Genomic DNA, 24,932 nt, shown 5'->3' on the forward strand with positions numbered 1-24,932 from the left:
GTCCCCTGCAAAAACTGAGCTGCTGCTTAACGCTACAGATTTTACTTTAAGGTAATAGGAGTTCAGGAGCCTGCTTAGTAAATGACAGACTTTTGCCATGCAATGACACTCGCTAGCTATCTTTTTTTCCCCTGAGGAAATAGAGAAAAATAGAGAAACAAGTTACAGACAACAGTTGTAAGCATGCCCAGCCTGACTGAGGATGGAAGAGTGCTCATCAGCAAGCAGAGCTCTGGGCCAAGACTTAACACCGTACTAACTCTGTCCTATTCTCAGAGGAAAGCTTTGAACCCAGAAAAGGACAACCAAATTCACCAAAACAAGAAAGAACGCAACCCTGGGAAAATTTTATTCAAGTTCTTGTTTCTCTCTTATACTTTTCAAAAAGTCTTCTAGAATTTATTTAGATTCCTACACTCTTCACAAGCTGCAAACCAGGAAGATTTCTGTTCCTGTCAGCCTTCAATAAAGATGAAAGATAATGCACACAAAAGTTAAAGACCAACCATTTAACACAAACTAAAACAGCAGTTACCTCTTCTCCCCTCTTTGATGGGCACACAAAAGTGATCGTCACTGCTGGGTTGTGGCCTAGGCAGAAGTCTGGCTTTTCTTCAGCACTGTATATTCTCTCATAACTCAATACCAGCCTAGAAACAGAAAATGGAAAACCAAAAATACAATTATGACACTATGCACCGTACAGAAGAAGGACATTTTTGAAAGAACATCTGCCCTTTGCTAGATACCCAGGCAGGATATACCAAAGTAGCCCTGCTCCTGAAAGATACTTTTACAGAGGTCCTTATTCCTTTAATATTCACAGTTAACCAAAATAAAGATTAAGACAGTCCCAGCAAAATTACTTAATACAGCATCCTCTTACACCCCAGTTAAGACTATGCTCAATGCCCCGTAACCCATATTGTAGCAGGAACTCGGCCGATAGTCACAGCCAATAGTCACTAGATTGATAGAGTCAAGAGAATAGGCTGATAGTCACTCTAGCTTTGCTCTCAAACTGCTGGACAGCAGATGTGAGAAACGCTCTTGCAACTTTTGGAAGTAATAACCACTCACGTTTTACCACATTCCTATACTTTACCACCTCCATATATCTAATCTCTTTCCATTCTGCCCTCAGAATTAAAAGCAAGATGAACTCATTAGCAAACTGACAGGAGCAAGGCAACTGGGACAGAACAGACAAGGCAGGAGTAGAACGAAACATGGTAACTATCTGACAGGGAGGGACAAATGGCAAGATGACTTGGATGAGGAAACAAGGAGACCAGCACAACTTCCCAACTAAACATTACTGCTCTATACAATCTAACAGGCAGAAGACAACAGCTGGTGGAGGGGTGGCAGCCTGGCTTCAGGTTAGCCACACTTCTAACTGGCCTCTCTATACCTTAGGACACAGACATACAATCATCTGGGTCTCTTCCCAGGCAATCCTAGTCTGATTGAGCACATACAACGGATTTTCCTCAAGCAATGAAGAGATCTTCAATCCTAGCAGGGATAAGATAAAGCTTTCTTGCCAAGCACTTTTATAGAGTACTAGTTGCACTTTAATACAGGAACAAGCTTGTGCTTCCTCAGATTTAAGCTTCTGCCTTGGTACAGAGCACCTCAGCCACTTGTTTCACACTGGGGGAAAAGCCCTGCAACAAAGGACTAACAACTTTGTTTGTAAACCAAAAGAAAACCCACAAACCTGTCACTGAAATAACCCGGTTATTAACCTGGTTTATTCTGCTTGTTTTCTTCAGCTTGCATCTGAGAGAAAAAGACTGCTGCAGGAGTCAACAGGGTACTATTGACCCTACAGACAAGGCAAGCAGGCTCAGATGACCTTAAGCTCAGAAAGATCAGCATGTTGAGTAAGTCCCTTGAGCCACATCGGGTTGTTTGGGTGTTTTGGGTTTTTTTTTTTGGGGTGGGGGGGTGGGGGGGGGTTGGTTTGTTTGTTTGTTTTTTTCTTTCAAGCTATGCTTCCAGCACAAAAGGCAGCAAACAGAACAGAGGCAGCATCAAGGAAACAGTCCCTAGTCCCAGCTCTGCCACTACCAGGAACAATAAGCCTTGCATTGCTGATCTATTTCTTCTATTAAGAGCTCATTAATGCAAAACTACAGATAGGCGACATCCACCATCTTTTAAAGTACTCCTGGGCAGTAGTGTGACCCAAATACAGTGCGTAAACCCACAGAGAGCCAAGCGCATTTACCCTGTGGGCCCTCAGACAGTAGTCAGATGGGGTCACATCTCTTTTGCTTGTGGGCAGAGAGCAGCAATCATCCCTCGCTTCTGAGAGTTTTGCAATTCTGTAAAAAGGAATCTCCAACAATGAAGAAAATTTGATGTGTTATGGCAGTACAACAGGATGCCTGAAAAAGACTCTGCCCTGCCAGTATTTGAAGAATTTTTTTCTGCCAATGCTTCGAAATTGAAGTGGTATTGATGTTAAGTTTTAGAAGACTCATCTGTTACCAGGAGTGGTTTTTTTCCAGCCCAGATGACTGAGAAGCGTTTACGGAAGTATAGAAGTATCACCGCAAAAATTACACACCTGTCTTTGTCATGAAGTTTCAGCTGTTCCTGTGGATGGCCAACATCATACGCCTGACCTTCGTGTAACAAGCAAGCAGCACTGCCAGCAGGGCAGTTTCTGGTCTCTCCACTTGAGCTTCCTGTTATAGAATATAGAAAATAAAATATAGGACTCTGTTTCTAAGCCCTGCTCTACCTGAAGCATCTTGCCATTTTATCTGTGGGCTTACTTACCATTTGCTGCTTTACCCTTTTCTAAAAATACCTTTAAAACAGGTTACATTAAAATGCAAGACAAAATCTGAACTGCTTGTGATATACAGGGGGAAGTTCATGCTGCCCTCTTTTTGAACAGCAAATTCATCCTTCCTGCCAAAATAGCTGCAGCTAGTTTCCAGTTGCTAGTACAGCTGCTGGATGTGTAGGACTTTTGAGAACTTCTAGAAGTGTGCCAAGTATTTTTTTTTTTCCACAACACCAAAATGATACCAAGTAATGGTAACTCCTCCTCACAGGAAAGGTTTTTTTCCCCTCCTTTGTTTCTTATAAACCAACTTATTTCAAAGCTGTCAGCAAGTTTCAGACTAATGGGATTTTCAAAAGAATAGACCTGCCACTAGAACCAGAAGTATTAAACCCTTAACAGGGGCACAAAATACATATTTAACTGCAGAGTAAAAAACACAGTGGGATTATGCAGCTAAACTAACCTTTTCAGCAAGTTTCAAATGAGTGATTTTGCTGGTTTAGTTCCTTATACATATAGCTCCCAACTGACATGAAAGTGCTAGCTATGCACCATTACTTACCCCAGCACCTAAACACTATTTTAGATGCATCTCAGGACATTCACTTGGAACTAAGCAACAGCCTTGAACTGGAGCCCAAAGTAATAAATTCAGAGCACATGAAGTGCTATGAACCATCTCGATCCTATCTGGCAGCAAACAGAAGCAGCTACCAGACAAGCTGAGCTCTTCCACTGAGTCCATTTTAAGTCAACTTTTCTAACAGTACTTGCCCATCCAGAAGGGGCATATCTCGGAACACCCCAATAGCTGGAGAGTAAGACTTGGCTTCGCAGAAAGCAGCCTTCAAATCATCAAAAGCAGCTTGAAACAGTAGCGCAAGTCCTAAAACACTGATCTTTGGTCATAGGACAACCTCAACTAAAGCACTGGAAAAGAAGCGCACTACTAGAAATCTATACACCAACAGGTGACACAAGCAAGTGTTCACACCTAAGTCCCTGCAGATGTTTATGAACAAGGAATCATCATCAGAATCATCAACCAAGTAGTGTCCTGAAACTTGGATGAGAGGATTCAAGTCATGCTTCTTCAAATCTTCATCAAACACATAGCAAGGGACCTAGAACAAGAACAAAAAATTACATGCAATCCGTGCTACACAAGTAGGGAGAAGTTATGAACAGGCGTATATAAAGCCAACTTAACATGTGGAAAAGGTTTTTACTTCTGGAAGCTCAAATGCTTAAAGCTAGGTATGCTGACTAAAATGAGGCATTCAAAGTTAGACTGTTCTGCTTTAGCTTTTGGAAGAGTTTTACTGTAAACAAGCACCCAGATGACAAAAAAAGGTTGAAGAGTTATTTAAAATTCTCGGCTCCACCCACTTCCAACAGATGTTTTATATGTCTATGAAAAAGTTAGGTCTATGGAGGTTGTTGGGATTCATTTACAGTGGGGGCAGGTGGTTAGAGTAAAATTGCCAGATGTGTGAAGAGTAACCTCTGCATGCATAGTATATAGATTACCTCTTTCACAGGTTTAAACAAGTTTTTCTTGCAAGCCACAAAGGTCCTCCATTCAAAATAGTGCACACACTCTGTTGCTGTTACAAATTCAGGGGTACCCTATTTAAAGGAGAAAAAATATAATTCTTCGAAAAACAGACTTCAGTTTTACTTTAAATCTGTAGACAGCAAGAAGTTCATTCAAGAGATTAAGAAAAACAGAATGCAGCATGTCACAGAGCAAGGGCATACAGTTTCTTAATAGCACTTGTTAACAGCAAGTTTGTTTTTTAAGAGCTTTGTTGGTAAACTCAGGAAGACGCAGGGTGCCAAATGCTTCTCAGTCTGCATATGCACCAATTCTCAAATTAACATGTGCCAGTCCTAATACGCAGTAATTGTACTACACCTTTTAGAAGAGCTCACTATGCCAAGTGATACTGGAAGAAGCACCAGTCACATCTAGTTACTAGAAAGGAAAACGCCAATATAAATGTGTATAAATAGATGAACAGCAAGGCAATGCATGGTTTACCAGTTCCCTGTCTTTTATCCTACACGGAAGACTGATTAGCAATCTCTTCTGCTACACAGAAAGAATACCTCTGATCTCAGCTACTTATTTTCATAGGCTCGTGTTATACACATTTGTATCTATTTCAAGATGGGTGTTCTACCATGGTTCAGGGCTGGATGCTCAACTGAATCGCTCTACTTCAAGGAAGACAACTATCAGATTTTTTCCATTCTCCCTCATCACCCCAACTAGAAGCACTTTAGCATATTTAAACTGATTCCGTCCCTGTTTAACCCTGCCATAAAAGTGTCAGAAACAAGTTGTTCCAGACACTATTACAAAATCCTTTTACTAGGTCACATGAAGAATAGGTATCAGAACTATGCTAACTAGAAGAAGTTTGAAGATTGTTATGATCTAGTGTTACAGCTGGAGCTGCGCAATAATTTTTAATTTAGTATAAAGAGTCATCTGCTGAAACAGAACAGGAAGCATTTAAATCTCTGCTGCACTGGCACTTTGTTTGAATTGGCTAGATTTCCAAGAAGGGGTGTGCAACAGCATAATCAGTGACAACAGCAGCACTAATAAGTATTATCTCTGATACACAAATATGTAAACTGATCACAGCCTGTACAGAATACCAAGCTGTGGTATCAGTTAAGTGTGTGGAAGGTGTAACTCCAAAAGCACGTGGAGGTGAACTGTATACAAACACGCTTCTAGGAACTTTTTTGGGATCTCCATTCACACTTTAAGCGGATTCTCATGAACAACTACTCCTCCAGAAGCTCAGCTGGATGCGTAAGCACTGTTAGTCCAACTATGTGCAGACAAAAATCTAACTCTGACTGTTGTCAGCTATGCTGACCCATAACAAAGGTCAGTCATTTTCTTCAATGTTGTTCTATTAAACAGCCATGCTAGGTCCACAGCTTGGGCATAGCCAGCATTTAAACAATAGCTCTCATTGTTACAGCAGCGTGTACAGTGTTGCCTCATTCCTCCATATTACACTATTAAAATACTACAGTGCAATCCCTATAAAAACATTGAAGACCCAGAAGAGCTAAGCTGCAGATCTGTAATTATTTTCTACTGGGACTGAATTTTGAAAGCCACAGTAGATAATGACCTTAATTTGGTACTAAAACATAACTGGCTCTTCCTTAAGCTATGAAGCTCAGTGATTAGTACACCCACAAGTACAGCAAGTCTCTTTAAAAAGCAAGTTAGAAGTGTTTGCCATTTCCATTGAAGATGCAACACATGATTTAGACTTACCAGTGTCTTCCCACACAGGAAGTTAATGTTGCTTTGAATTTGGTGCTGACTGCCTTGCTGCAAGCAGTTACGTGCGGTGTTGAGTTCCAGAAGAGTGTCAGAAACTTTTTGCAAGCCTAAGTCACCTAGGGTTTGGGGAAAAAAAACAAAACAAAACAGAAAACAGGGATTATCATAATACAGTGTCTTCACAGAAGCTCAACAGGCAGGCTCTAATTTCAAGTACTGAGCAGCACAAGACATACCAGTTCACTTGAAGACAGTCTTTGAACAGAGTACAACTGAAGACCTTCCTTGTGGTTCTTGTGATTTGCAAGACTAGATCCAAGTTCAGATAGCGTTTGGTATCTCTAATCACACTTCTACGTTCTAAAAGGTTTTTAGCAAACACTTGCAAAGTTAAGCCCAACAGCAGGTGCCACTACAAACTAGTCACTGCCTTAGGAACAAGGGACTCCATCAAAAAACTGTTACCAACTAGTTTCAAGTACCACAATTCACTCCTTCCTCCCACCAGCTTCTATTTATCAGCTTTTTAGCCTTTGAGCCATTTATACAAACAGCGTCAGCACAATATGAGTCTATTATAGAATCACAGAACGGTTTGGGTTAGAAGGGACCTTTAAAGGTCATCTAGTCCAACCCCCCTGCAATGAGCAGGGACATCTTCAACTAGATCAGGTTACTCAAAGCCCCATGCAACCTGACCTTGAATGTTTCCAGGGATGGAGCATCTACCACCTCTCTGGGCAACCTGTTCCAGTGTTTCACCACACTCATTATATAAAAAATTTCTTCCTTATACCTAGTCTAAATCTACCCTCTTTTAGTTTAAAACCATTACCCTTTGTCCTATCATGACAGGCCCTGCTGAAAAGTTTGTCCCATCTTTCTTATAAGCCCACTTTAAGTACTGAAAGGACACAGTAAGGTCTTCCCAGAGCCTTCTCTTCTCCAGGCTGAACAACCCCAACTCTCTCAGTCTGTCCTCATAGGAGAGGTGTTACATCCCTCTGATCATCTTCGTGGCCCTCCTCTGGACCCACTCCAACAGGTCCACATCTTTCTTGTACTGGGGACCCCAGAGCTGGATGCAGTACTCCAGGTGGGGTCTCACCAGAGCAGAGGGGCAGAATCCCCTCCCTCGACCTGCTGGCCACACTTCTTTTGATGTGGCTCAGGGTACGGTTGGCTTTCTGGGACACGTGTGCACGTTGCCAGCTCTATTTACATCTAAAGATTAAGTCTACTTAACGAAGAACCCATTGGTGCCTGGGCACAGCCACTGTACTGGCGTTGCCTGCAGACAAACCCAACACAGATCCGCTGCCTCAGTGCATGTCCCCCTGCAGCTCCCATCCCCTTTAGCACAGCCTGCATGCCGCACAAAGGCTGGGGTCAGTGCTGCATCGCTGCGCATCTCTCTCCTCCCCAGCACCTGACACGAAGGGGAAAGGTGGAGTACATTTCAAGTCATGATGAGCACCAGCTCAGGCCACTGAAATGTTCCTGCTCAAACCTATTTTGGTTAGCATTAAGCACCAAGCCCTTTTAGATCTAGCATGCCAACTCAACCCTGTCCATCTTGACAGGTAGATTTTAATTTTGCAAAGAGTTTGGGTTGAACTATAGAGAATGCTATAAAATGTGAGTATTGACCAGCTTCCCCCTTACCACTTTTGTTGATATCTACACTAGGGAGAAATCAAGTCAAATCTGTAGTCACTGCAGGCAGCAGCTTTGCACCTAGGCCAGACATGGTTTCACCTTAAAAACACACTCGCTGGAACTTTGCCTAGTCCATTATCTCCTCACTCAAGGCAAGCAAAACTACACTACACCCAAGTAATATAGTCTTGAGAGCAAAAGGAGCAGAAGCAAGCGACCTGGGCAGGAAAAATACAGTCAAGGCAATATTCTGCAGAAACACCATTCCAGACAGCTGTACTCAAGGCTGTTACCAGCTGCCAGTGCTTCTCCTAGTGATGGACACTGTTTAGCATCTTTCCAAACAGTGCCCCAGCACTATTTTTCAATCCAGTCCTGAAAAGGAACTGGGAAGACATCCATTTGTGACTCTGATGATCATCGTTTGTGTTGAACCGTAGCAGAGAGAAAGCGACTATAGCCACCAAACTTGCAGGTAAAGCTGAAATGGTGGCAGTCAGAATGGAAACTCAATGCTAACCCACACGGAACCTTCTCAGTAGCTCAGGGCTCTTCTATTCATGCTGCATATGCTTATGTTAACTCCATTAGAGGAAGGCACATTAAGATGCTCATAGCTAAGCAGCCATCACAGCACTCCCTGTATAACCAGCGTGACAAGTATTACAGACTGTTCATTAACCCTCCGCCTTCTCAAGGGAAGGTAAGAGTGGAGACATGCCAGCCCAGAACGGCAGCGCAGGCTAAACCTGTACATGCATGCATGTGTGCAGGCTGAGAACCTGCAACAGTGGAGCATGTTACCATCACTGCAGCTCAGTGCCACCTTCCAGGCACCTGGAGGCTGTCAGTGGCTCATACCTGTCATATTTCCTGGCACTCTTATTATCAAAAGGCTATCTTCAGGTTTTAAGACTTCCAGCACTGGTGCTGACAAAGATGCCATGTAGCCCTTTTAAACCTAAGAGCTACACGCTACTTTGAGAGCAAGGTTTCTACTTATCACATCATTGCTTAGAAGATGCTGGCAAAGTGTTTCCTTTTCTTCCCTAGATTAGCAGAAGGAAGCCAACACGACTTTCTAGTCAAAAGAGCTATGTATAGTAACAATATGCACACATGATTAAAAACACTCCGGTTATAAATGTACACAGTTTTAAGCCCCAGCTTAGCAGAGAACTTATGGCAACACCATCTGAGGACTTACCTCAATGCTCTGTAAGCATTAGTTTTCTCTCAACTCTGAGAACACACTACATAGCTCTAAAGGCCATGTGAGCCAACTCCAATTTCCTCAGTTAATGTGATATTCAAGAAAAATCAAGTTAAGCCAGTACATCTTGTCTACTACAGGCCAATATGCATGCTCTCCTCCCCGCTGTGTGCTTAAAACTAGTTTGGAAACTTGCAAAAAGTTTTAGCAAGCATCTCTTCAGTGGCACATGACTCCTCGCATCCCTGCTTCCAGAGCAAGTAGTCTCGTGAACCATCCCCTCACACCATCAGCTTCCCGTGAGCTTCCTTCCAGAACACTAGTTCTGCAACCACCTCTTCCACAACATCAAGCTCTTTCTTCAATGATCACTCATGTTTTTTTCATGACTTTAGAGATGCATTCCTTCCACGAAGTAACACACTAAAATCAGCTAGTACAGCTCACAAAAATTAGCACCAGAGACTTCGTATTACACAGTTGTGCTCAATCAGTATCAAAGGCACTGTCCACAACACCTTTTACTCATTGACTCCTCCATCTGTTCAGCTGTCTGGAAGGGGAAAGGCAATCATGGAAGACATCTGATCAGCTGTCCAGAAGAAGGGGGCATTTAGGTGGCAGCAATCATTTCATGTCCAGTCCTTCTACTGCAGCTAGACAAAGCGCATGTTTCACCACTCAGGTTAACAAACAATTATAGTAATATTTCTGCTTTCAATTTTAGTAGTGGTTCAGCTAAATGGCACACGAGTCACTAAGTGCCACACTACGTTAAATAAGTACCACATCATTTCCATCCTCACTGATGTTCAAGAACTAAGCATTTGCCTACATCTTGAAAACTTCTAAGGTAAATCAATAAAGCTAAAGAACTTTTTCTAGGAGAGGCCTTTGAGGTCTCAGCACCAACACGGGTACATCACACTGACACACAGTTAACATCAGCCACAAGGCTTCCCTTGGATACAGACTGACCACAGTCCCAGAGCATATAGCCTTACTCCCTACCAAAGCTGGGATCAACAAACAGAACCAGCTCTATAGCTGTTACCTCTTGCACAGATGATATTTAAAAGCAAAACTATTGTTTGCAGTGAAAGCTTCCTTCTGAAAGAATGAAGAGGAGATCTGATTAAGCCCATATTTGAAGAAATCTTACAACTTAGCAAAGTTTACCAGTTGGCAAATTGCCCTTCATCCTCCAAATCAAAGCCCTTCCGCTGTGCTCAGCTTTGGCATACAAGTAATCTCATATCAGCTGCATTGCTTGAAGACTGGTATGCATCTTAGCTTCCAGGTGACTGGAATCTACACTGGGAGTCTATACCTGCCTAGACATGGATTAAGGAGATTCCTCTTTTCTCATTAAGAGTGGTTTTGGTTTTTTTTTTTTTTTTGACAAACAAGAGGCTTGATAATCCATTAGCATGATCTCAGCTCAGTGTGATGGTGCTGAAGCTCCAATGCATCTAGAGGCAGTACCATGAAGCATCGCAGGTGTCACTCATAAGCCTCAGACTTACCACGAACAAGAATGAAACTTAGACAATTTGACCAATAAAACAAAGCAAAAGTCAATGTCGATGTTAACTGCATTGCCTTGATTTCTTAGTTTATTGCAGGGTGGTTAAAAACATATCTTACTTGAACAGGATTTGTGGCTTAACCCTCAAGAATCAGTTCAAACAGCCTCTGCAAGACCAAGTTATGGTTGTTGCCAAATCCTCTTCCACCCAGTAGCAGTCAGGCAATAATACACTCAAGGTTTGCATACAATGAAATATTTGATAGTGCTCATGGTCATCACCCAGCTCTGTTCTCCCTTCCTCTTTCCACAAGAAGCATGGAACAAAACCTACACAAGCCTCTAGGTCTCGCATCTCCCTGAGAACAGGCTTCCTCAACCTGCCACATTTCAATCTTACTCAAAAAAGCACGTTAAAACAGATGCCCAGATGCTGCTTCCTTTTGTAATCCACAGGCAACCGAAGCCCCAACTGCCTATGAGTTGAGACCCACATCAGCAGGAAACAAAATTCCTGCTGTACATTTTAGGAATGAAACACATTAACAGCGTCAAGTAGTCTACTGAGATGTCACGCTCCTCAGAGTAGAAGATGCTACTATATGCAACTGTAGTTTGAACTCAGATGCATCTAACCAGTCACCCCAGAAAACTCTGGAGCTCGAATATACTGCACTACATAAAAAACCATGCAGCCATGAACTGAGATATACTTTTATTCATACACCCAATGATTTCATAAATCTGAGTCGCAACACTAGTAGTTTGTTTGAAAAGCACTGACTGACCACAGCCTGAAACCAAAGTATCTCTACAGTTAACGGAGAGGGGTGGAGACAATGGAGGTTAACTAGCTGCTGTGCATCTGCATACAGGCGAGAATCATCTTCCAGCAGTTCAAGCTCAAACACTTTTACTGAAGACTTATAGCTTCTCATAAGAGCTGTCTGCCAATGGAAAGCAAGATTGGCAAGCATGTTAGATTCAGCCTTCAGATCTGCAGGACTAAGAGGCACTCTGAAGAGATACTGTTCTTCAGAAAGCTATTGCTTTATTCTATTAGAAGTAAGTCAACTATCAGAAAACCTCTTCATCAGTATTCATATATTATTGTTTCATTAGCTGAAGCACATAAGCAACCTTGAAAGTGATAAGCATCCATGAAAATAAGCACACAAATACTGTTCGGAGCACAAGCTGCTTCTGATTGATGAAACCATGTGCAAGCATGTCTATAGGAATATGCCAGTTTCACATTTAGATCAGCGTGCAGAAGTCCACCACTCCTCTGAAAACCAAAGACATCTGTGAACTACCAAAGCAGCCACCAGATTTGACAAGTGTAACTGAAAACAGAGGACTGCATGTAATTGACTTCTTTCTGCGTATAACAACTTAAAGATCAGAGCCCAGAAGCTTAGCAATACTCCAAGATTGCATTACAGTGAGTAACCTGACTCCGAACAAAGAGCTGATATAACATCAGGGTAGGTTGTGGTATAGTTTAGAGCTATAACTCCAGCTTTATCCTGTGTTCACTATCAAGCTTCAAACAAGGCTGTGCACAGTGCATATCCTGCCACAAGGGAGATGCACTTATTTCTACTTGAAATAGTCTTGCACAGTTTCACACTAGAGTACAGTTAACTAGACCATAAGTTTCACTCTCCTGTGAAGTGATTTTCTGCAATCAGATCACGTTTTCCCAAATCTCCCTAGTAAATCCACAACAGAATAAAGTTACACTGTTCTGAGAAGGAAAAAAAATCTTTGCTAACGTGTCAAAGTTTGCAATAGTTATAAGACCACCCATTAACTACTTATGAAGAAGGACACTTGTTTACTTACCTACGGACAGATAGGTCTTACTATTGATATCATATGCACAGATTGCACTTGATCTTCCACACTCTTCAACACCAAAACAGAAGTTTATTTTATAAAGCACGTGTTTGTCTGCATCAATTGCTTCCCATGTGTAACTGAAAAGAAAAAAAAGCCCGTCAGTCGGTATTTGTATTGTCTGCACTGCCATCCTCTAGATACCAGTCCCTGAAATAACCACGTTATAAAGCTAAGAGCACCACTAACTCAAGTTTCATATTTGTGTTCTATATCTGTCAATACCAGAAATAATTGTTACTGTGTTGGGGCCAAGAACAAAACAGAGTTAACCACTTGAGAAGCATACATCAGGTCTATTTTCTGTTTTCTTGAACACACAACCGCCCATTGTTCTCCCTCAAATCTCTGTGAAGGTCACTCTGACTAGGTATATCACAGGTGGTGATCCTTTTTCCTTGAGAGCCTGATAAACCTCTCAAACATGTTTGTCAGGTACACTACTGCACTTTATCAATACCCAGTAACAGCAGCAAAAGTGCTAAGACTAAGTGGAAGAGAAAAGCCAGCCTCGCCCTGCCTGGAGCAGCAGAGCCACCTACCTTCAGGGTCAAAATTGGGGTTGAGATTCTCGCAGCATTCAGACTGAAAGATGCTAATAATGCTTATTAGGGCCTAGCTGCACCTTTATGCATTTTATATATATAACCTATCTCAATATCAAAAGGACAGTTTCTGAAGAGCGATGTCCGAAGCTGGAAAGCAAGCAGAGCTATCCACGAGAGACTCAGTGAAAGATCCCACAAGCTAGCTACAGCCATATCAGAAAGTCAGCTGTCTAAAAACTGATAAAGGAACATAAAGCTTTGGTTAAATACAATGGGGAATAAATCAGAGTAACAGAAGAAAAAAATAAAATGCAGTGTAGTTCAGAGGTAGAGCAAGGATCCACTTCCCTCATAGCAAATGCTAAGACTGCAGTGAGATGCAGTCAGCCGCATGACACAGCACTGCCCAGTCTCGAGGCAGGCCCAGGTCAGCTAGTTTGGAGTCAGGAGCTCTTTAGACAGCCTGGCTTACTAGCACGGTGCTGGGGCCAAGCACTGTTAAAAAGGCACAGCTCAGTAAACATTTGCCATCAGCTTGGCTCAGCTACACCTCTTCTGGCGCTGGCAGCAGCCTGCATCCTCTGGACAGTATTGATTTTTGCAACATATGAGATTCCTCAGCTTCCCTTCTATCCCAAGTGGAAGCTTCAGTAGGATTTAATACAGTCATCACATCAGAAAACTGAGGACAGCACAGTTACTTATTAGGTATTCCCATAATTTACAACTCACGCAGGGTTTAATGCATCTATCTGACCCATAGAAGCATTTGTCTTAATCTACAGGTTAGTACCAAATCCAGCGAGGGAGCTCAACTCCCCCCTCTCAGCTATCAAGAAATTAGAAGTTGACAACAAGCTTCACCCATAAGGTTTGTTTGCCTTAATCTCTAGCTCATAGGTGTTGCACCCCTTGACATTAACATACCCCAGATCCCCCCTCCAGGAGGAAAACCCATTCTTGTTCCACACTGAAGCCCAGTCCTTGGGTGAGGAAGGGGCAACAGCAGTTCAGCTACTTTGCCCTAGATTTTGAATCGTCTGAAAACTCCTCTCAAATCCAGTGCATCCCATCTCTAATCAAAGAGCCAGCAGTAAGATACCATATACTCTTCCATTTAATTACTGACTACAGGGTTCTTGGCTTCCCTGTACTACAGCTGCCATATTAATTTCAGTCTGCTAATGGGTGGAACAAGTTAGGGACAATTACAAGAGAGTTCTCTCTGCAAACTGAAAAAAAAAAAAAGAAAATCTTTATATCCTAATTATATTCGAATATAAAGGCTCAAATATAATAAGGCTCAAAAAAATAACTAACCAGGTACCAAGTCATACCCAAAACACCAATAAAATTACTTTTTAATCAGATTCAAGGACTGTGTCTCAATCCGAGACAAATACTTGCCATTATTTTTTCCTCATAAGCAGGCAGAGCTGACATTTTACAATCATACTGATTAGTTCTCTGAGCTAGTTTCTTGCATTTCTGAAGCAGATGAAGACAATCCTGATGCAGGATGATAAGTGAGAATTAAGCTACAGTACAGAATAAGCAAAGTTCAGCAATGGAAGAAAGCTTGACAACACACACAAAAAAAGTTGTCAGTTGAACCTGACTCTGCCTTCAAGGGCACTGAAAACAGCAAGAGATTAAGACTCAAGCTGGTTTTACCACCAAGAGAAAATGCATTTCAATCAAGATACAATTTCTTCACAATGAAGCCCCAGAAAGTTAGCATGTCACTGAAAAATTCCCAAGGGTTCCAGTACTCCTTTTTGACTGGCTTTGGAAGACGACAAAAAGGTGACGTATAATATCAAGGCACAAAGTTTTTGATCAAGCTAGAGTGTTCTTCAGTGTGAGCTTTTTTTTTTTAAGAGAACTTGCAAGTTAAAATCTGTTTGTGAACTGAAGGAGAATCTAAGTCCTTCACACAACAGAACTATCACTCTATGAGAGCTTAAGGGTTTTGAGGAAATCAACATCTTCAAGTCAGTTCACCCACATGCCAGAAGCAAAAAAGAAACAAGATGAGCAGCTTACAGAACAGAAGGAAAGCAGTCACTGAAGCCAGGCCTTCCCTCTGCCCTTTCACAGGCCCCTGGACAGGGAAGGCTGAGGAGTCCATCAAAACAGCACACAGAAAGGAAATAAAAAATCCCACGTTTAATCATGTTCCAAACCACACTTTCAGTGGCACACATAAATGAAAACCTAATGCAGTTTCAGAGTAGTATTACTTTCAAGGAAGTTCAAGGGACTTTTTTTTTTTTTTAAATGGGTGGGAGGATCAGGGCAGGATTTATTCACTGGCAGTAACCGCAGGCTGGATGTAGCCTAAGCAGCTGTTCTCAGAGAGATGCAAAATCACTTTCACAGTAAAAGCAAGAATTCTTTCTCTCACAAGTAAGACTCCTGGCATTAAATCAGTGCCTGGGAATAGTTTCAAGTTGCATGTGCTCTACTTCCCAATAAGATACAAGCTGACCTCTCCGCTGCATCCCGTAATGGAAACAATCTGTTGGCAATCACATTGCCCATCCTGACCATGGCTGAGCCATGCAGACCAGCTTCGTCCAGCTGCTCAGCACTCACCTCCACCAGCAGCAACGCCTCATGTAATTACCCCCTTGCCAGGGCCAGCTAAAGTTATCTTGTTCAAAGGGCTTAAGCTAACCCAGATTCAATGCAGTTGAGCTAGTTTAGGGAGCTGTTTTACCAACAGATCTAAAAAGCAACAGCCTTGGTCACAGGGTGGGGTGCAATGCACCCTCTAGCCAGGGGGCTCAATACAGCTGTACCTCAGAGGTGACACCATTCAAGCAGCCATCTCTGGTGCAGTTCAAGATCTGGGCTTAAGCATGGCATCTGCCTTGATTAAAACTGTCCAATAGTTATTTTTGCTGAAATCACAACATGACGCCTGTTTCCAGATACACCCAACCGTGGACTATCCCACAGTTAGAGGCCTGAAACATACACACAAATCAACACCCCAGGGCAGGCTCTCCTCCTCTCCCCTCCCTTTCTCCTCCCCTGCGTGTTGCTGGCCCCAGCACCTGATACAAGCTGGACCCAGGGACTGCCCTCTCTCAAAATTAACTCAGCAAAAACAACAGGTGCATGCGCATGTGTGTGGAGAGGGGGCTGAGCCTGGCCAGTTCCCGGTCTGGCTCGCAGTGGTTTCTGGCTGTGCACCAGCAGCAGGCAGGCAGGGAGGATCCCCTGCTGCAGGCAGCGCCAACCCAGGCCACTGTCAAAAGCAGTTGTGCAAGCAAGGTCCAAACGAGTTACTAGGAATAACCTTGCCTGCAGGTCAGCCTTTCCAGCTACCTAGCTTTGTTTTTAAGACACTGAAGCGACAGCATGAAAAAAAGAAAAACTAAGGTACTTTTCAGCAAGTTGTAAGATCAAAAGAGAGCTCTGCATTTTTTGACAAAGCAAAGCAGCAACTCATGGAGAAAATAACCTAAGAAAGGGAAAAGGGACACTACCATTAGCGAGTCTAGTTTACCTTGCGAATCAGTAGCTCAGGCATTGAAGTCAGACAAGGTGCAGATGGCTAACGGCTGTCACAGCATGTGCGTCCCCACGCCAGAGCCACTTTGAGGTCTGAGCACTAGCGAACCACTTCAAATGCAACAGAGCACCAGAAAGACTATTGCTACCATTCTCATAATCATGTGCAAGTGTTTGGTTCTCAAACTCTTACCCAAGGGATGGCTGCTAGGAAGAAGAGTACATGCTGCTCCAAACAGCTGTAAAGCACAGTTACAAAGAAACATGCATTTGCACTCTAGGGAACGCACTGAAGCAGCTCATTTTGCTGAAAGGGTGTTACACAGATGATCCAGCACAGAGACAAGGCAACCTACAGCCACAGAGTTGGAAAGTGGATCCGTATATGATTATGCATCCACACAATGTTGTGTCCAGCAGCTCCTCAGCTATCAGAACACTGCAGAGATGAAACCAATACCTGAAGGTCTTTATGAGCAGGTTCAACCAGCACGATCACAGGTAGACAAGCCTGGAAACAATTTCCAGGATGACCAATTCAAATTTGAAGCTGGCAGCTCAGATCCACTAGTTGCCACAAAAATCACTATTGGATGGGGCTAACATTTTAGCACAAATATGTACGGTAAAGAAATTTCTATGTCAAAGCAAGGCCTCCTTACAGAAAATGAGAACTTGAACGACACAAGGTACAAAGCTATGGCTGTGCTTCAAGAGCTTCTTAATGCCCTACTCATGCTTAGCTCTGCTCTAGCTTACCTGTCACTTCCTCCAACCATCATGCACAGTGCACGTCTTCAGGCAAGTTTTCTCACATATGCATCATGCGTAATAGCCTTACAGTTACACCACAAGCTGTTCAGCTTTCTCCATCCAGACAACCTTTGGTCTTTCATGCTACACTGTAAACCACATCTACTACATCATCTTACAGAACGCGTAAGAAAAGGAATAGCAATTTGAAGTTCAAGTACACAAGAGCTCTAGTACACAAGAGCTCATGTGCTGAGAAATCACATTTAAGCCATTATAATGGCAGCTTCCCAGGCATGTGAAGCAACCATGCACATATGCAAGTAAGTCCAGTAATGACTTATGACATCTCCCACTTAAATATGTCAAAGCACTTAATAGAGCTGAGCAAGTTCACCTAAAGGTCACTTAGGAGTTGTGTTATTAAAAACTACAACATTAAATGTAAAGTAGACTTGACTTACAACCCCAAAATTGGAAATTCTGCATAACAGAAGTCCTGTGATGTACAGCAGTTTAAGGAGGTTTCCTTCCACTCAGGAGTCTAAAAGTTACAAAAAAGTTATGCACCAACTCCTATCCTTTCACAGCAGACAAAAACGTTACCTGTCATCAAATCGTCTCTCATCCAGGGCAGACTATCAGGCAAAACTGCAGGCAAAAGGGGCAGGTTGTATTTGCTGCTCTGCCATCACACGCAAAATATTTCCTGCAATTTTTTTAGAGGGGAAAGAAAGTTTTACAGTAACTCCCCAATGTTACGTGGAAGGTGAACCCAAACTGTCAAGCTTTCTCTTGTTTTTGAAGTAGATGGATTTAAAGAACAGTTCACAAAATTAACTCTTAACTCCAGAATTTGTTTCTCCTGCGTTGTCACATGAAAGATGTAAGGGGAAGAAGGAAAAACAGGGAAAAAGACCAAACTGCCTAGTAATGCCCTATATCCAACCAGTTCCCTGCATTCTTCCCCAGGTGCTCATACTACAGCAATCCTGGAGACACCTCTACACAGAAGATAAAAAGAGAATGCCAGTTGCAAGTCACACGACTGCACAGTCAGCTGTGGGAGCACACAAGAACAAAGGAGAAAGCATGACGAAACGAGTCACTACAAGCCATGACATTTGACAAAGTTTCAGAGAATGAAAGCTGTTCTTTCCGCAGACTGTCCAAGCATGCCAACAGTAAGGCTACATGAAACAAGCAACGAAAACCACTAACTCAAGTTTAAGTAGCCCCATGCTGCAGCTCTTGCGCAAACGGTTTTGACACCTTTCCTCCTCTCTGCAAGACAGCTTTCCTAACCTGAGTATCACTCTACTCTTATTTAAAAGAACAGTCAGTGCCTCTTCTAATCCCCAGCGTTTTCCTTCCTTGGCCCCCTTTCAATATTCACACACCAGAGAGGCTGCTACAGCTTCACCAGCCCTATTATGCCACACAAGTGTCAGGACATTGTTTTCTTAACAGTTATGAAACAAAATCAACACCTTGTCTTAAGGCAGTGCAAAAATAGGTTGGTCAGGGACTTGTCCCGCACACCCATGTTGTATCTTCTGGCTGAGCCATCAGCCAGTAGCATGTTTGCATTGCCTAACTGCATCATCTCTCACTTGGTAGCTTTTCTGCAACTGTGCTAGAGATGACACTTTACCACTGACTTCCATGGAGTCTTCCCACCTGTCAGACTGCAAGTTCTTGTTTTTTCCTTTACCCATTCTAGATTACTAGGCATAAGTCCTTCAAAGCAGTTTTTCCCACCACGGCACAACAGCAAGCACATGTTTTTGAAGCAGTCCCTCTTAAAAGGAAAGCTGCCGATCATGCTACCTATTCGCAATTTATTTTTCACTTGCCAGTAACAAAAGGAAACTAGCTTAAGTAATTTGCACCCAAAAAGAGACTGCATGTCTCTCAATCGTACTCCCAAATATTACTCTAGTCACAGACATGCAACAAAACCAAGACAGATATTGACAGGACTTACTGCTATTCTCAAAACAGAAACTGCTTGAGAATCGAGTCATTTAGGGAAGGTTTGGTTGGGTTTTTTTTAAATCATCAGAGTCAGAGGAGTTAAATTCCCTCCAGAAGCCACACAATAGTTTCTCATTTCTGTCTCAATTCTATAATTAGGGTGGTCATCTGACAAAAACATTTTTTGCCTCCCTCATGGGTTAAACTTGCAAGCAAACCTACTTTTCCCCTTTTTCATCATTTAACAGTATCATACCCCAGATTCTGCCAGGAGAAGAGCCCATTCCCTCCAGTGACCCAACCTCTGCCCTCAGTGCTACATTCACTGCGTTACATTGGTGCCTGCCCAGCCTGCCCTTGATTCAGATAATGTATTCCTGTAGGTACCACTGCATATTCTGGTTAAATAACGAAGAAATGAAGACTAGCAAGATATTGTTGCCAGACTAAGCTCATGGCTGAATTCATTGGAGCAATATGCCAAAACATGAAGAATAGTGCCATTTCCACATAGCAGTTTTCATTTCTCAAAGCTTTCCTAACTTCCCTGTAAGCAACTTAATGGAATCCAGCGATACCCTTAGTGAAAAGATGACTACCAAGTGATGCCCCTTGCAAATCACTCTGGGGTTTTTCACACCAGAACGGATACAGCGACACACACCAGCAGTCCTGACAGCAGGCGACTTGAACAGAGCAAGCCCTCCCCATCTTCTCACCTGCAACCTTCCTCTATCCGCAGAGAGTTGCTCCACGAGGTCCCGCCGGGGACTGCTCCACGCCGCCCGCCCTCCGAAGCGGCCCACGCAGCCCCGCCACCCCCCGCCACCGCGGCGCGTTCCCCACAGACCAAGCCCGGTCTTGCGCCTGGGAGCACCTGCGCGCCCAGCCGCGGCCGGCGCTTCCCCCCGCGCTCCCCGGCCTGAGCCTCACAGGGCCGGGCCACCGACAGACACGCCGAGCCCCCGAGCTGAGCCAAGCCCCCGCGCTTCCCGCCCCTTCACAGGCGGCCCCGCGGACGGCAGCAGCGAGCACAGGCACCGGGAGGCCCGCCCGCCCCCCCGTCCCGCCGGTTACAGCCCTGCCCCGGGGGAAGGCCCTCGCCAGCCGCCGCCCGCTCCGCCCCGCCGGGCCCGCCGGCCGCGCCCCGCTGCCCACCTGCACAGGTCCCGGTAGGCGTCGCTCAGGGCCGCGGGGGCCCCGCCGCCTCCCTGCGGCCCGAGGGGCAGCGACAGGAGGACGAGGAGGAGCGGGGCGAGCGCGGCGGCGCGGGGCCGGGGCGGCGCCATGCGGGGGCCGGGGGTGCCAGTGGACGCGGGCCGGGCGGATGCGGCTGCCCCGGGACGTCAGGCGGCGCCGGCGACCAGCGGCACGTCATGTGACCGCAGCCCGCCCATTCCCCGGTCACGTGACCGCCGTCACGTGCAGAGGCGGCGCTCACATGATGCGCCCCTGCCCCCCGCCGCCGAGTGGGCGGGGCCTCCCGCTGCCTCTCACCGCCCGGTCCGGCACGTGCTGGGCGCCCCCCCTGGCCGCGTGCCGCCGCCGAGGGAGGGCGCGCGGGGGGTGGTGGTCACGCGGCCTCAGGCCCGCGGCGCGGCGCGGCGCGGCGCGGCCCGGCCGCTCACTCCGTCCGTCCGTCCGTCCGTCCGTCAGTCGGCTAGTCTGTCCGGCCGTCCATCTGTCCGTCAGTCAGTCAGTCAGGGCCGGGCCAGGCCGTGACCGGTCACCCCTCCTCTGGAGCGCCGGGCTCGGGAGGGGCGGGCTGCCCGCCCCGCGGCCCGCTCTCCGGAGGCAGCGTCGAGGCCTTGTGCTGTGCCGGCCGCTGGCCGGCTGTTGGGTGGGGTTAGGCGTGCGGAGGCTCGGCCCGTGCCATGCAGGGTGAGCGGCACAGAGGCCGCGTCCGAGAGGTGCTGTTTGGAAAAAGTTAAATGGGGTTTTAAATAAGTTGCCCAAAATGTGCTGTGAAGTCTTGGGAGAGACCAGAAAGCCCGTCGGGGATGGAGCCTGAGGCGGCGATGACAGCGGCGCGGCTGGTTGTATGGCGAGAGTTACTATGACAGCAAGGAAGCTGGCGTGGTGTGGAACCTACCCCGCGTTTCAGATGGCAGCAGGCAGGAGGGGAGCCTGGCACAAGGCAGCAGCCTGGTCAGAGGGAAGTGGAAGAGATAACTGGCCTGCCACCGCTGCCTCCTAGGCTACTGAGAAGCGGCAGCTGGCCCAGAGGGTGTACAATAGATTATTTCCAGGATTTAGCAAATTTTAGCTGGGGTGCTTAATATTCAAAAGAGGGCCTTAATATTTTAATTTTTAGGAAACTGCAGTTAAGAAGCAAAGCACCTTTGAGAGTGGAAAGAGGCATAAAGGTGGGGAGAGTGAAAGAAAAATAAGGCTCATGAAACAGACAGCTGTCTTTTGTGAAGAAATGTTGTTCACTAATTATGAATGCTTTCCAAAAGTCATTTGCAGAAAGAAAGCGAAAGGCCCACAACTGAAATAGTTTCTGTTTTTCTTGCCCCATTCCCTGACATCCAAAGGAATAAAGCAGCGCTGAAGATCTGCCTCTGTGCAGTGTAACCTGATTCCAGGCTGCTGCGATCTACTCCTTTCTTCCTCCTCTCTCTGTTACATGTTCCACTTCCCTCCTTTTAAGTAGCATTAGTTCTTCTGCAACAGGGCAGTCAGCTGTTTACAGATGCTGATCTGGCTGAAAACTGACATACTATTTTGATTGTTCTAGGTAAGTTTTCAGCGGTACCCCTTTCCTGACTAACTTGGCTTGCTGTGTGTCTGCACAAACACCAACACCAGATTGAGAAGGGGGACAGGAAGGCATGGCTGGCGCTGCAGGGCGAGGAGGCCCCAAGTAAGATCAACTTTAGCTGCTGTGAAATTTCACCCGACCAGAGAAGCCAGAAGTTACAGCCCAAGTCAAGCCAATGGCTCCCCACTGCCATGCGTGGCCGCAGCCCCAGGCCCCCTCTGCCTGTCTCTGCTTGCACATGATGTGCTGGTACTTGCGTAAAGCCACTCAACTCAAGTCATTAGTCCAACAGAAAAAAATCACCTGCTGAAAAAAAAGGAATAGTTTTCTGCTGGCTCAGCAGCTGTAGCAGCTTAGTGAAGTGATGAATCCTGGTACAAAGGCAGAGGAGCAAGTGGAAGGTAAAGCAGAAAGAGGACTGTGTTGGTTGGTCTGTTCAACTGTGGCAGCAACTTAGCTTTTAGAGTTATCACAGCCTAACCTAATAGCAATGTCCTCAGCTGATGACGAGAAGACGACTTTCAATCTTTATGCTGGAAGGAGAGTTGTGACATGAAACAATAATCAACCTATCTTTGCTCAGAACCTAAGAAGAAAAATTAGTGAAAAGGACTGGGTAAATGCTGTTACCCTTGGCAGTTTTTTGTCACTATATGATGGATTATTGCCAACTCTTGCTCTTTTGTTTTAGCCTTCGGTGGATTCCTTAAAGCTCCAAATCTGATTACCCAAGAATCCCAGTTGTCTGCTTTTAAGACTCTAGCCTGTATAGTTTAAAGACAAGCTGGATAGCATGAAATCAAAGGCTCAAAAGAAGACAAAAGCAGTAGACTAAAGGAATACCGAGTTTATTATTTCTGTGGTTATGTTTCTTAAACTTTGCTGCTCTGCTGGCAGTACCACCATCACTCACTCTAGACAGAACAGTGCAAATACGTTAGACGTAAGACTTCTTACTGGCAAATTCTGTCTCTGCTTACCAAGTTGAATTAAAGATGTATTGACCAGGAAATTCACTGCAGACAGCAGTGCAGGCAGAGGTACTGTGGCTTTTGATCTTATTAGCTGCCTGAGTTTCGGCAAATAGAGCTTTATTCCTGAAATGATCTTTGTGTACATTTAAGCAGGTGAATGACTCCACTGAAGACAATGTGACTGCTCACCTTGCTAACATTAAGAATGCATGCAAAGATCTGCAGTGTCAGGGCCTGGCAGTGTATAAATAGTTAATTTCAGTTATCTGATAAGAGCTAATTCAAAGTTGTTTACTGACAAAAGAATGAAGTTCATACGAGTTACATTCTTTGTTCTGCATACTGCTTTGTATGTGTAGGCCCCTATATTTGCACAAGGCTCAGAGACTTCAGAGCAGTTTCTTTGCATACAGAGAAAAGTACATGAACAGCTACCTAACAGAAAGGAAAGAAATTGAAACATCAGGAAAAAAAATGCCAATTAGAAAGGAAAAATACAGAAATTCTACTTTCATCTGCAAGACTAATACATATGCATCAACCTAACAATGAATCAAAGTTGCAACACAGCAAGGATAGCTATGGAGCTGCATAAATACTGAAATATACATTATAAATACAAATACCTTTAAAATAAAATTATAAAGTAAAAGTTTGCAGATTCCAATCCTGGGACTGTTTCCAAGTCCTATATATTTTCCTTAACTATTATAATCTCCAGCGCTTCTCTTAAAATCCATGGAATTTCTCCCATGTTTACAGCTAAGTAAATGCATAAAAATTGATGGGAGCTATGTGTCAGTCATTTTTGTATCCTAAACTATGTTTTGCAAATAGGTAGGAATGTTTCATTCTGAATATTGTTTATAAATTATAACGTAAATATTTACCACCCATGTTTAATGATATTGGCATCTCAGCTAACCAGATACCAAGGGCCAGTGTTAAAATATTCTGAAATGTAATCTCATAATCTTACCTTTTCCTTTTGCTCAGGAGAGGCTCAGCGCGATGACTGCTAGTTATGTTGCAGTAAATCCCGGTATACCTGAAACGCATGCTGAAACTTCCAAGTTATGGGTGGTTTTCAGTAGGCAGGGTATCATGAATAGGTGAGGAATACATAGGTCCGCTAGGATTCTTCCTTGCAGCTTCCCAGGTGTCAAATGTCACATCATTTCATGTTCTTCTGATTCATGTGGCCACCGTCAGCTGTGCAGTACGGGCTGGCTGAGAGGCAGCTCGTTTCTATTGTTACTGTCTCAGTTCCCTTTAACACTCATATCTGATCTCTATCTTTTCAATAAACAGGAACAAAAACTCTTTTCAGAATCTAGAGCTGTTTTTACATTTTATTGTGGGAAATTCTTTCTCCAGTGAGATTTGGGCAGTTTGTTTCTGGCTGTCTTTAAGCTACACTGTAAGAAAATAATTATTTTTATACTTTGTGAAAATTTCATAAGGCTCTTCCATGGAGCCATGCTGTTCTTCAGAAAAAGCACAGAGGCACCGCTCACTGGGTTATTCTCTCTTCTATCCCTTTTTCTTGCTTGCTACACCTAAACTTTAGTCTTCCTAACCTTACACCCATTGCCGTTATTTCTGAATGCTTCTTGTTCTTTTTGCTGCTCGTTCAGTGTTTCACTGCTCCTCTAATTCTTTTACTCCTTTTCCTTCCTTTTCTGTTCCACTTCTACTCTTCCCTGTTTCTTTCTCTGTAGCATTTTGCAAAGGCAAGCTCGTGATAAGGGTTACCTCCTGATTTGTTACGATGAGTTGTCCTGCTTTATAACAATTTAAAATAAGACTGTTGAGGAAAACAGTGCCTGATGACCTTGTTTTGCAGACTTAGGTTTAGGCTTGCCAATGCAGTTAGGGAGATAATTAATGACATTTCCTAATCTAGCTGATACTGTTCCATGAAACCGTGGAAGAATATCAGCTTTGTCTAAACACGTTAACTTTGT

At 44.2% G+C, this 24,932-nt stretch overlaps 1 protein-coding gene across 7 annotated transcripts in view; it reads right to left on the reverse strand.

Annotated features, from left to right (window-relative positions):
• The window catches only part of IGF2R (insulin like growth factor 2 receptor), a 70,957-nt gene extending 46,353 nt beyond the window's left edge, over positions 1 to 24,604 (reverse strand). For 2 of the 7 annotated variants that reach the window (XR_015708297.1, XR_015708296.1), the window contains exons 1-7: positions 20,386 to 20,622; positions 12,374 to 12,507; positions 6,117 to 6,241; positions 4,337 to 4,435; positions 3,801 to 3,930; positions 2,579 to 2,699; positions 536 to 650 (exon numbers count right to left, since the gene is read on the reverse strand). Coding sequence is in view for 4 of the 7 variants with exons in the window: in XM_087775065.1 (XP_087631191.1) it covers positions 536 to 650; positions 2,579 to 2,699; positions 3,801 to 3,930; positions 4,337 to 4,435; positions 6,117 to 6,241; positions 12,374 to 12,507; positions 20,386 to 20,516 (855 nt within the window). In the remaining 3 variants the exon portion in view is untranslated. Of the gene's footprint in view, positions 1 to 535; positions 651 to 2,578; positions 2,700 to 3,800; positions 3,931 to 4,336; positions 4,436 to 6,116; positions 6,242 to 12,373; positions 12,508 to 20,385; positions 20,624 to 23,944 lie in introns of those variants that run through there. The other 5 variants (XR_015708295.1, XM_087775065.1, XM_087775067.1 and 2 more) reach the window with 3 other exon arrangements.
• Between the last annotated feature and the right edge of the window lie 328 nt (positions 24,605 to 24,932).

Source organism: Nipponia nippon, unplaced genomic scaffold (genome assembly GCF_047370975.1).
Source record: "Nipponia nippon isolate SJK-2023a ecotype South Korea unplaced genomic scaffold, ASM4737097v1 scaffold_4, whole genome shotgun sequence".
NCBI lineage: Eukaryota > Metazoa > Chordata > Aves > Pelecaniformes > Threskiornithidae > Nipponia > Nipponia nippon.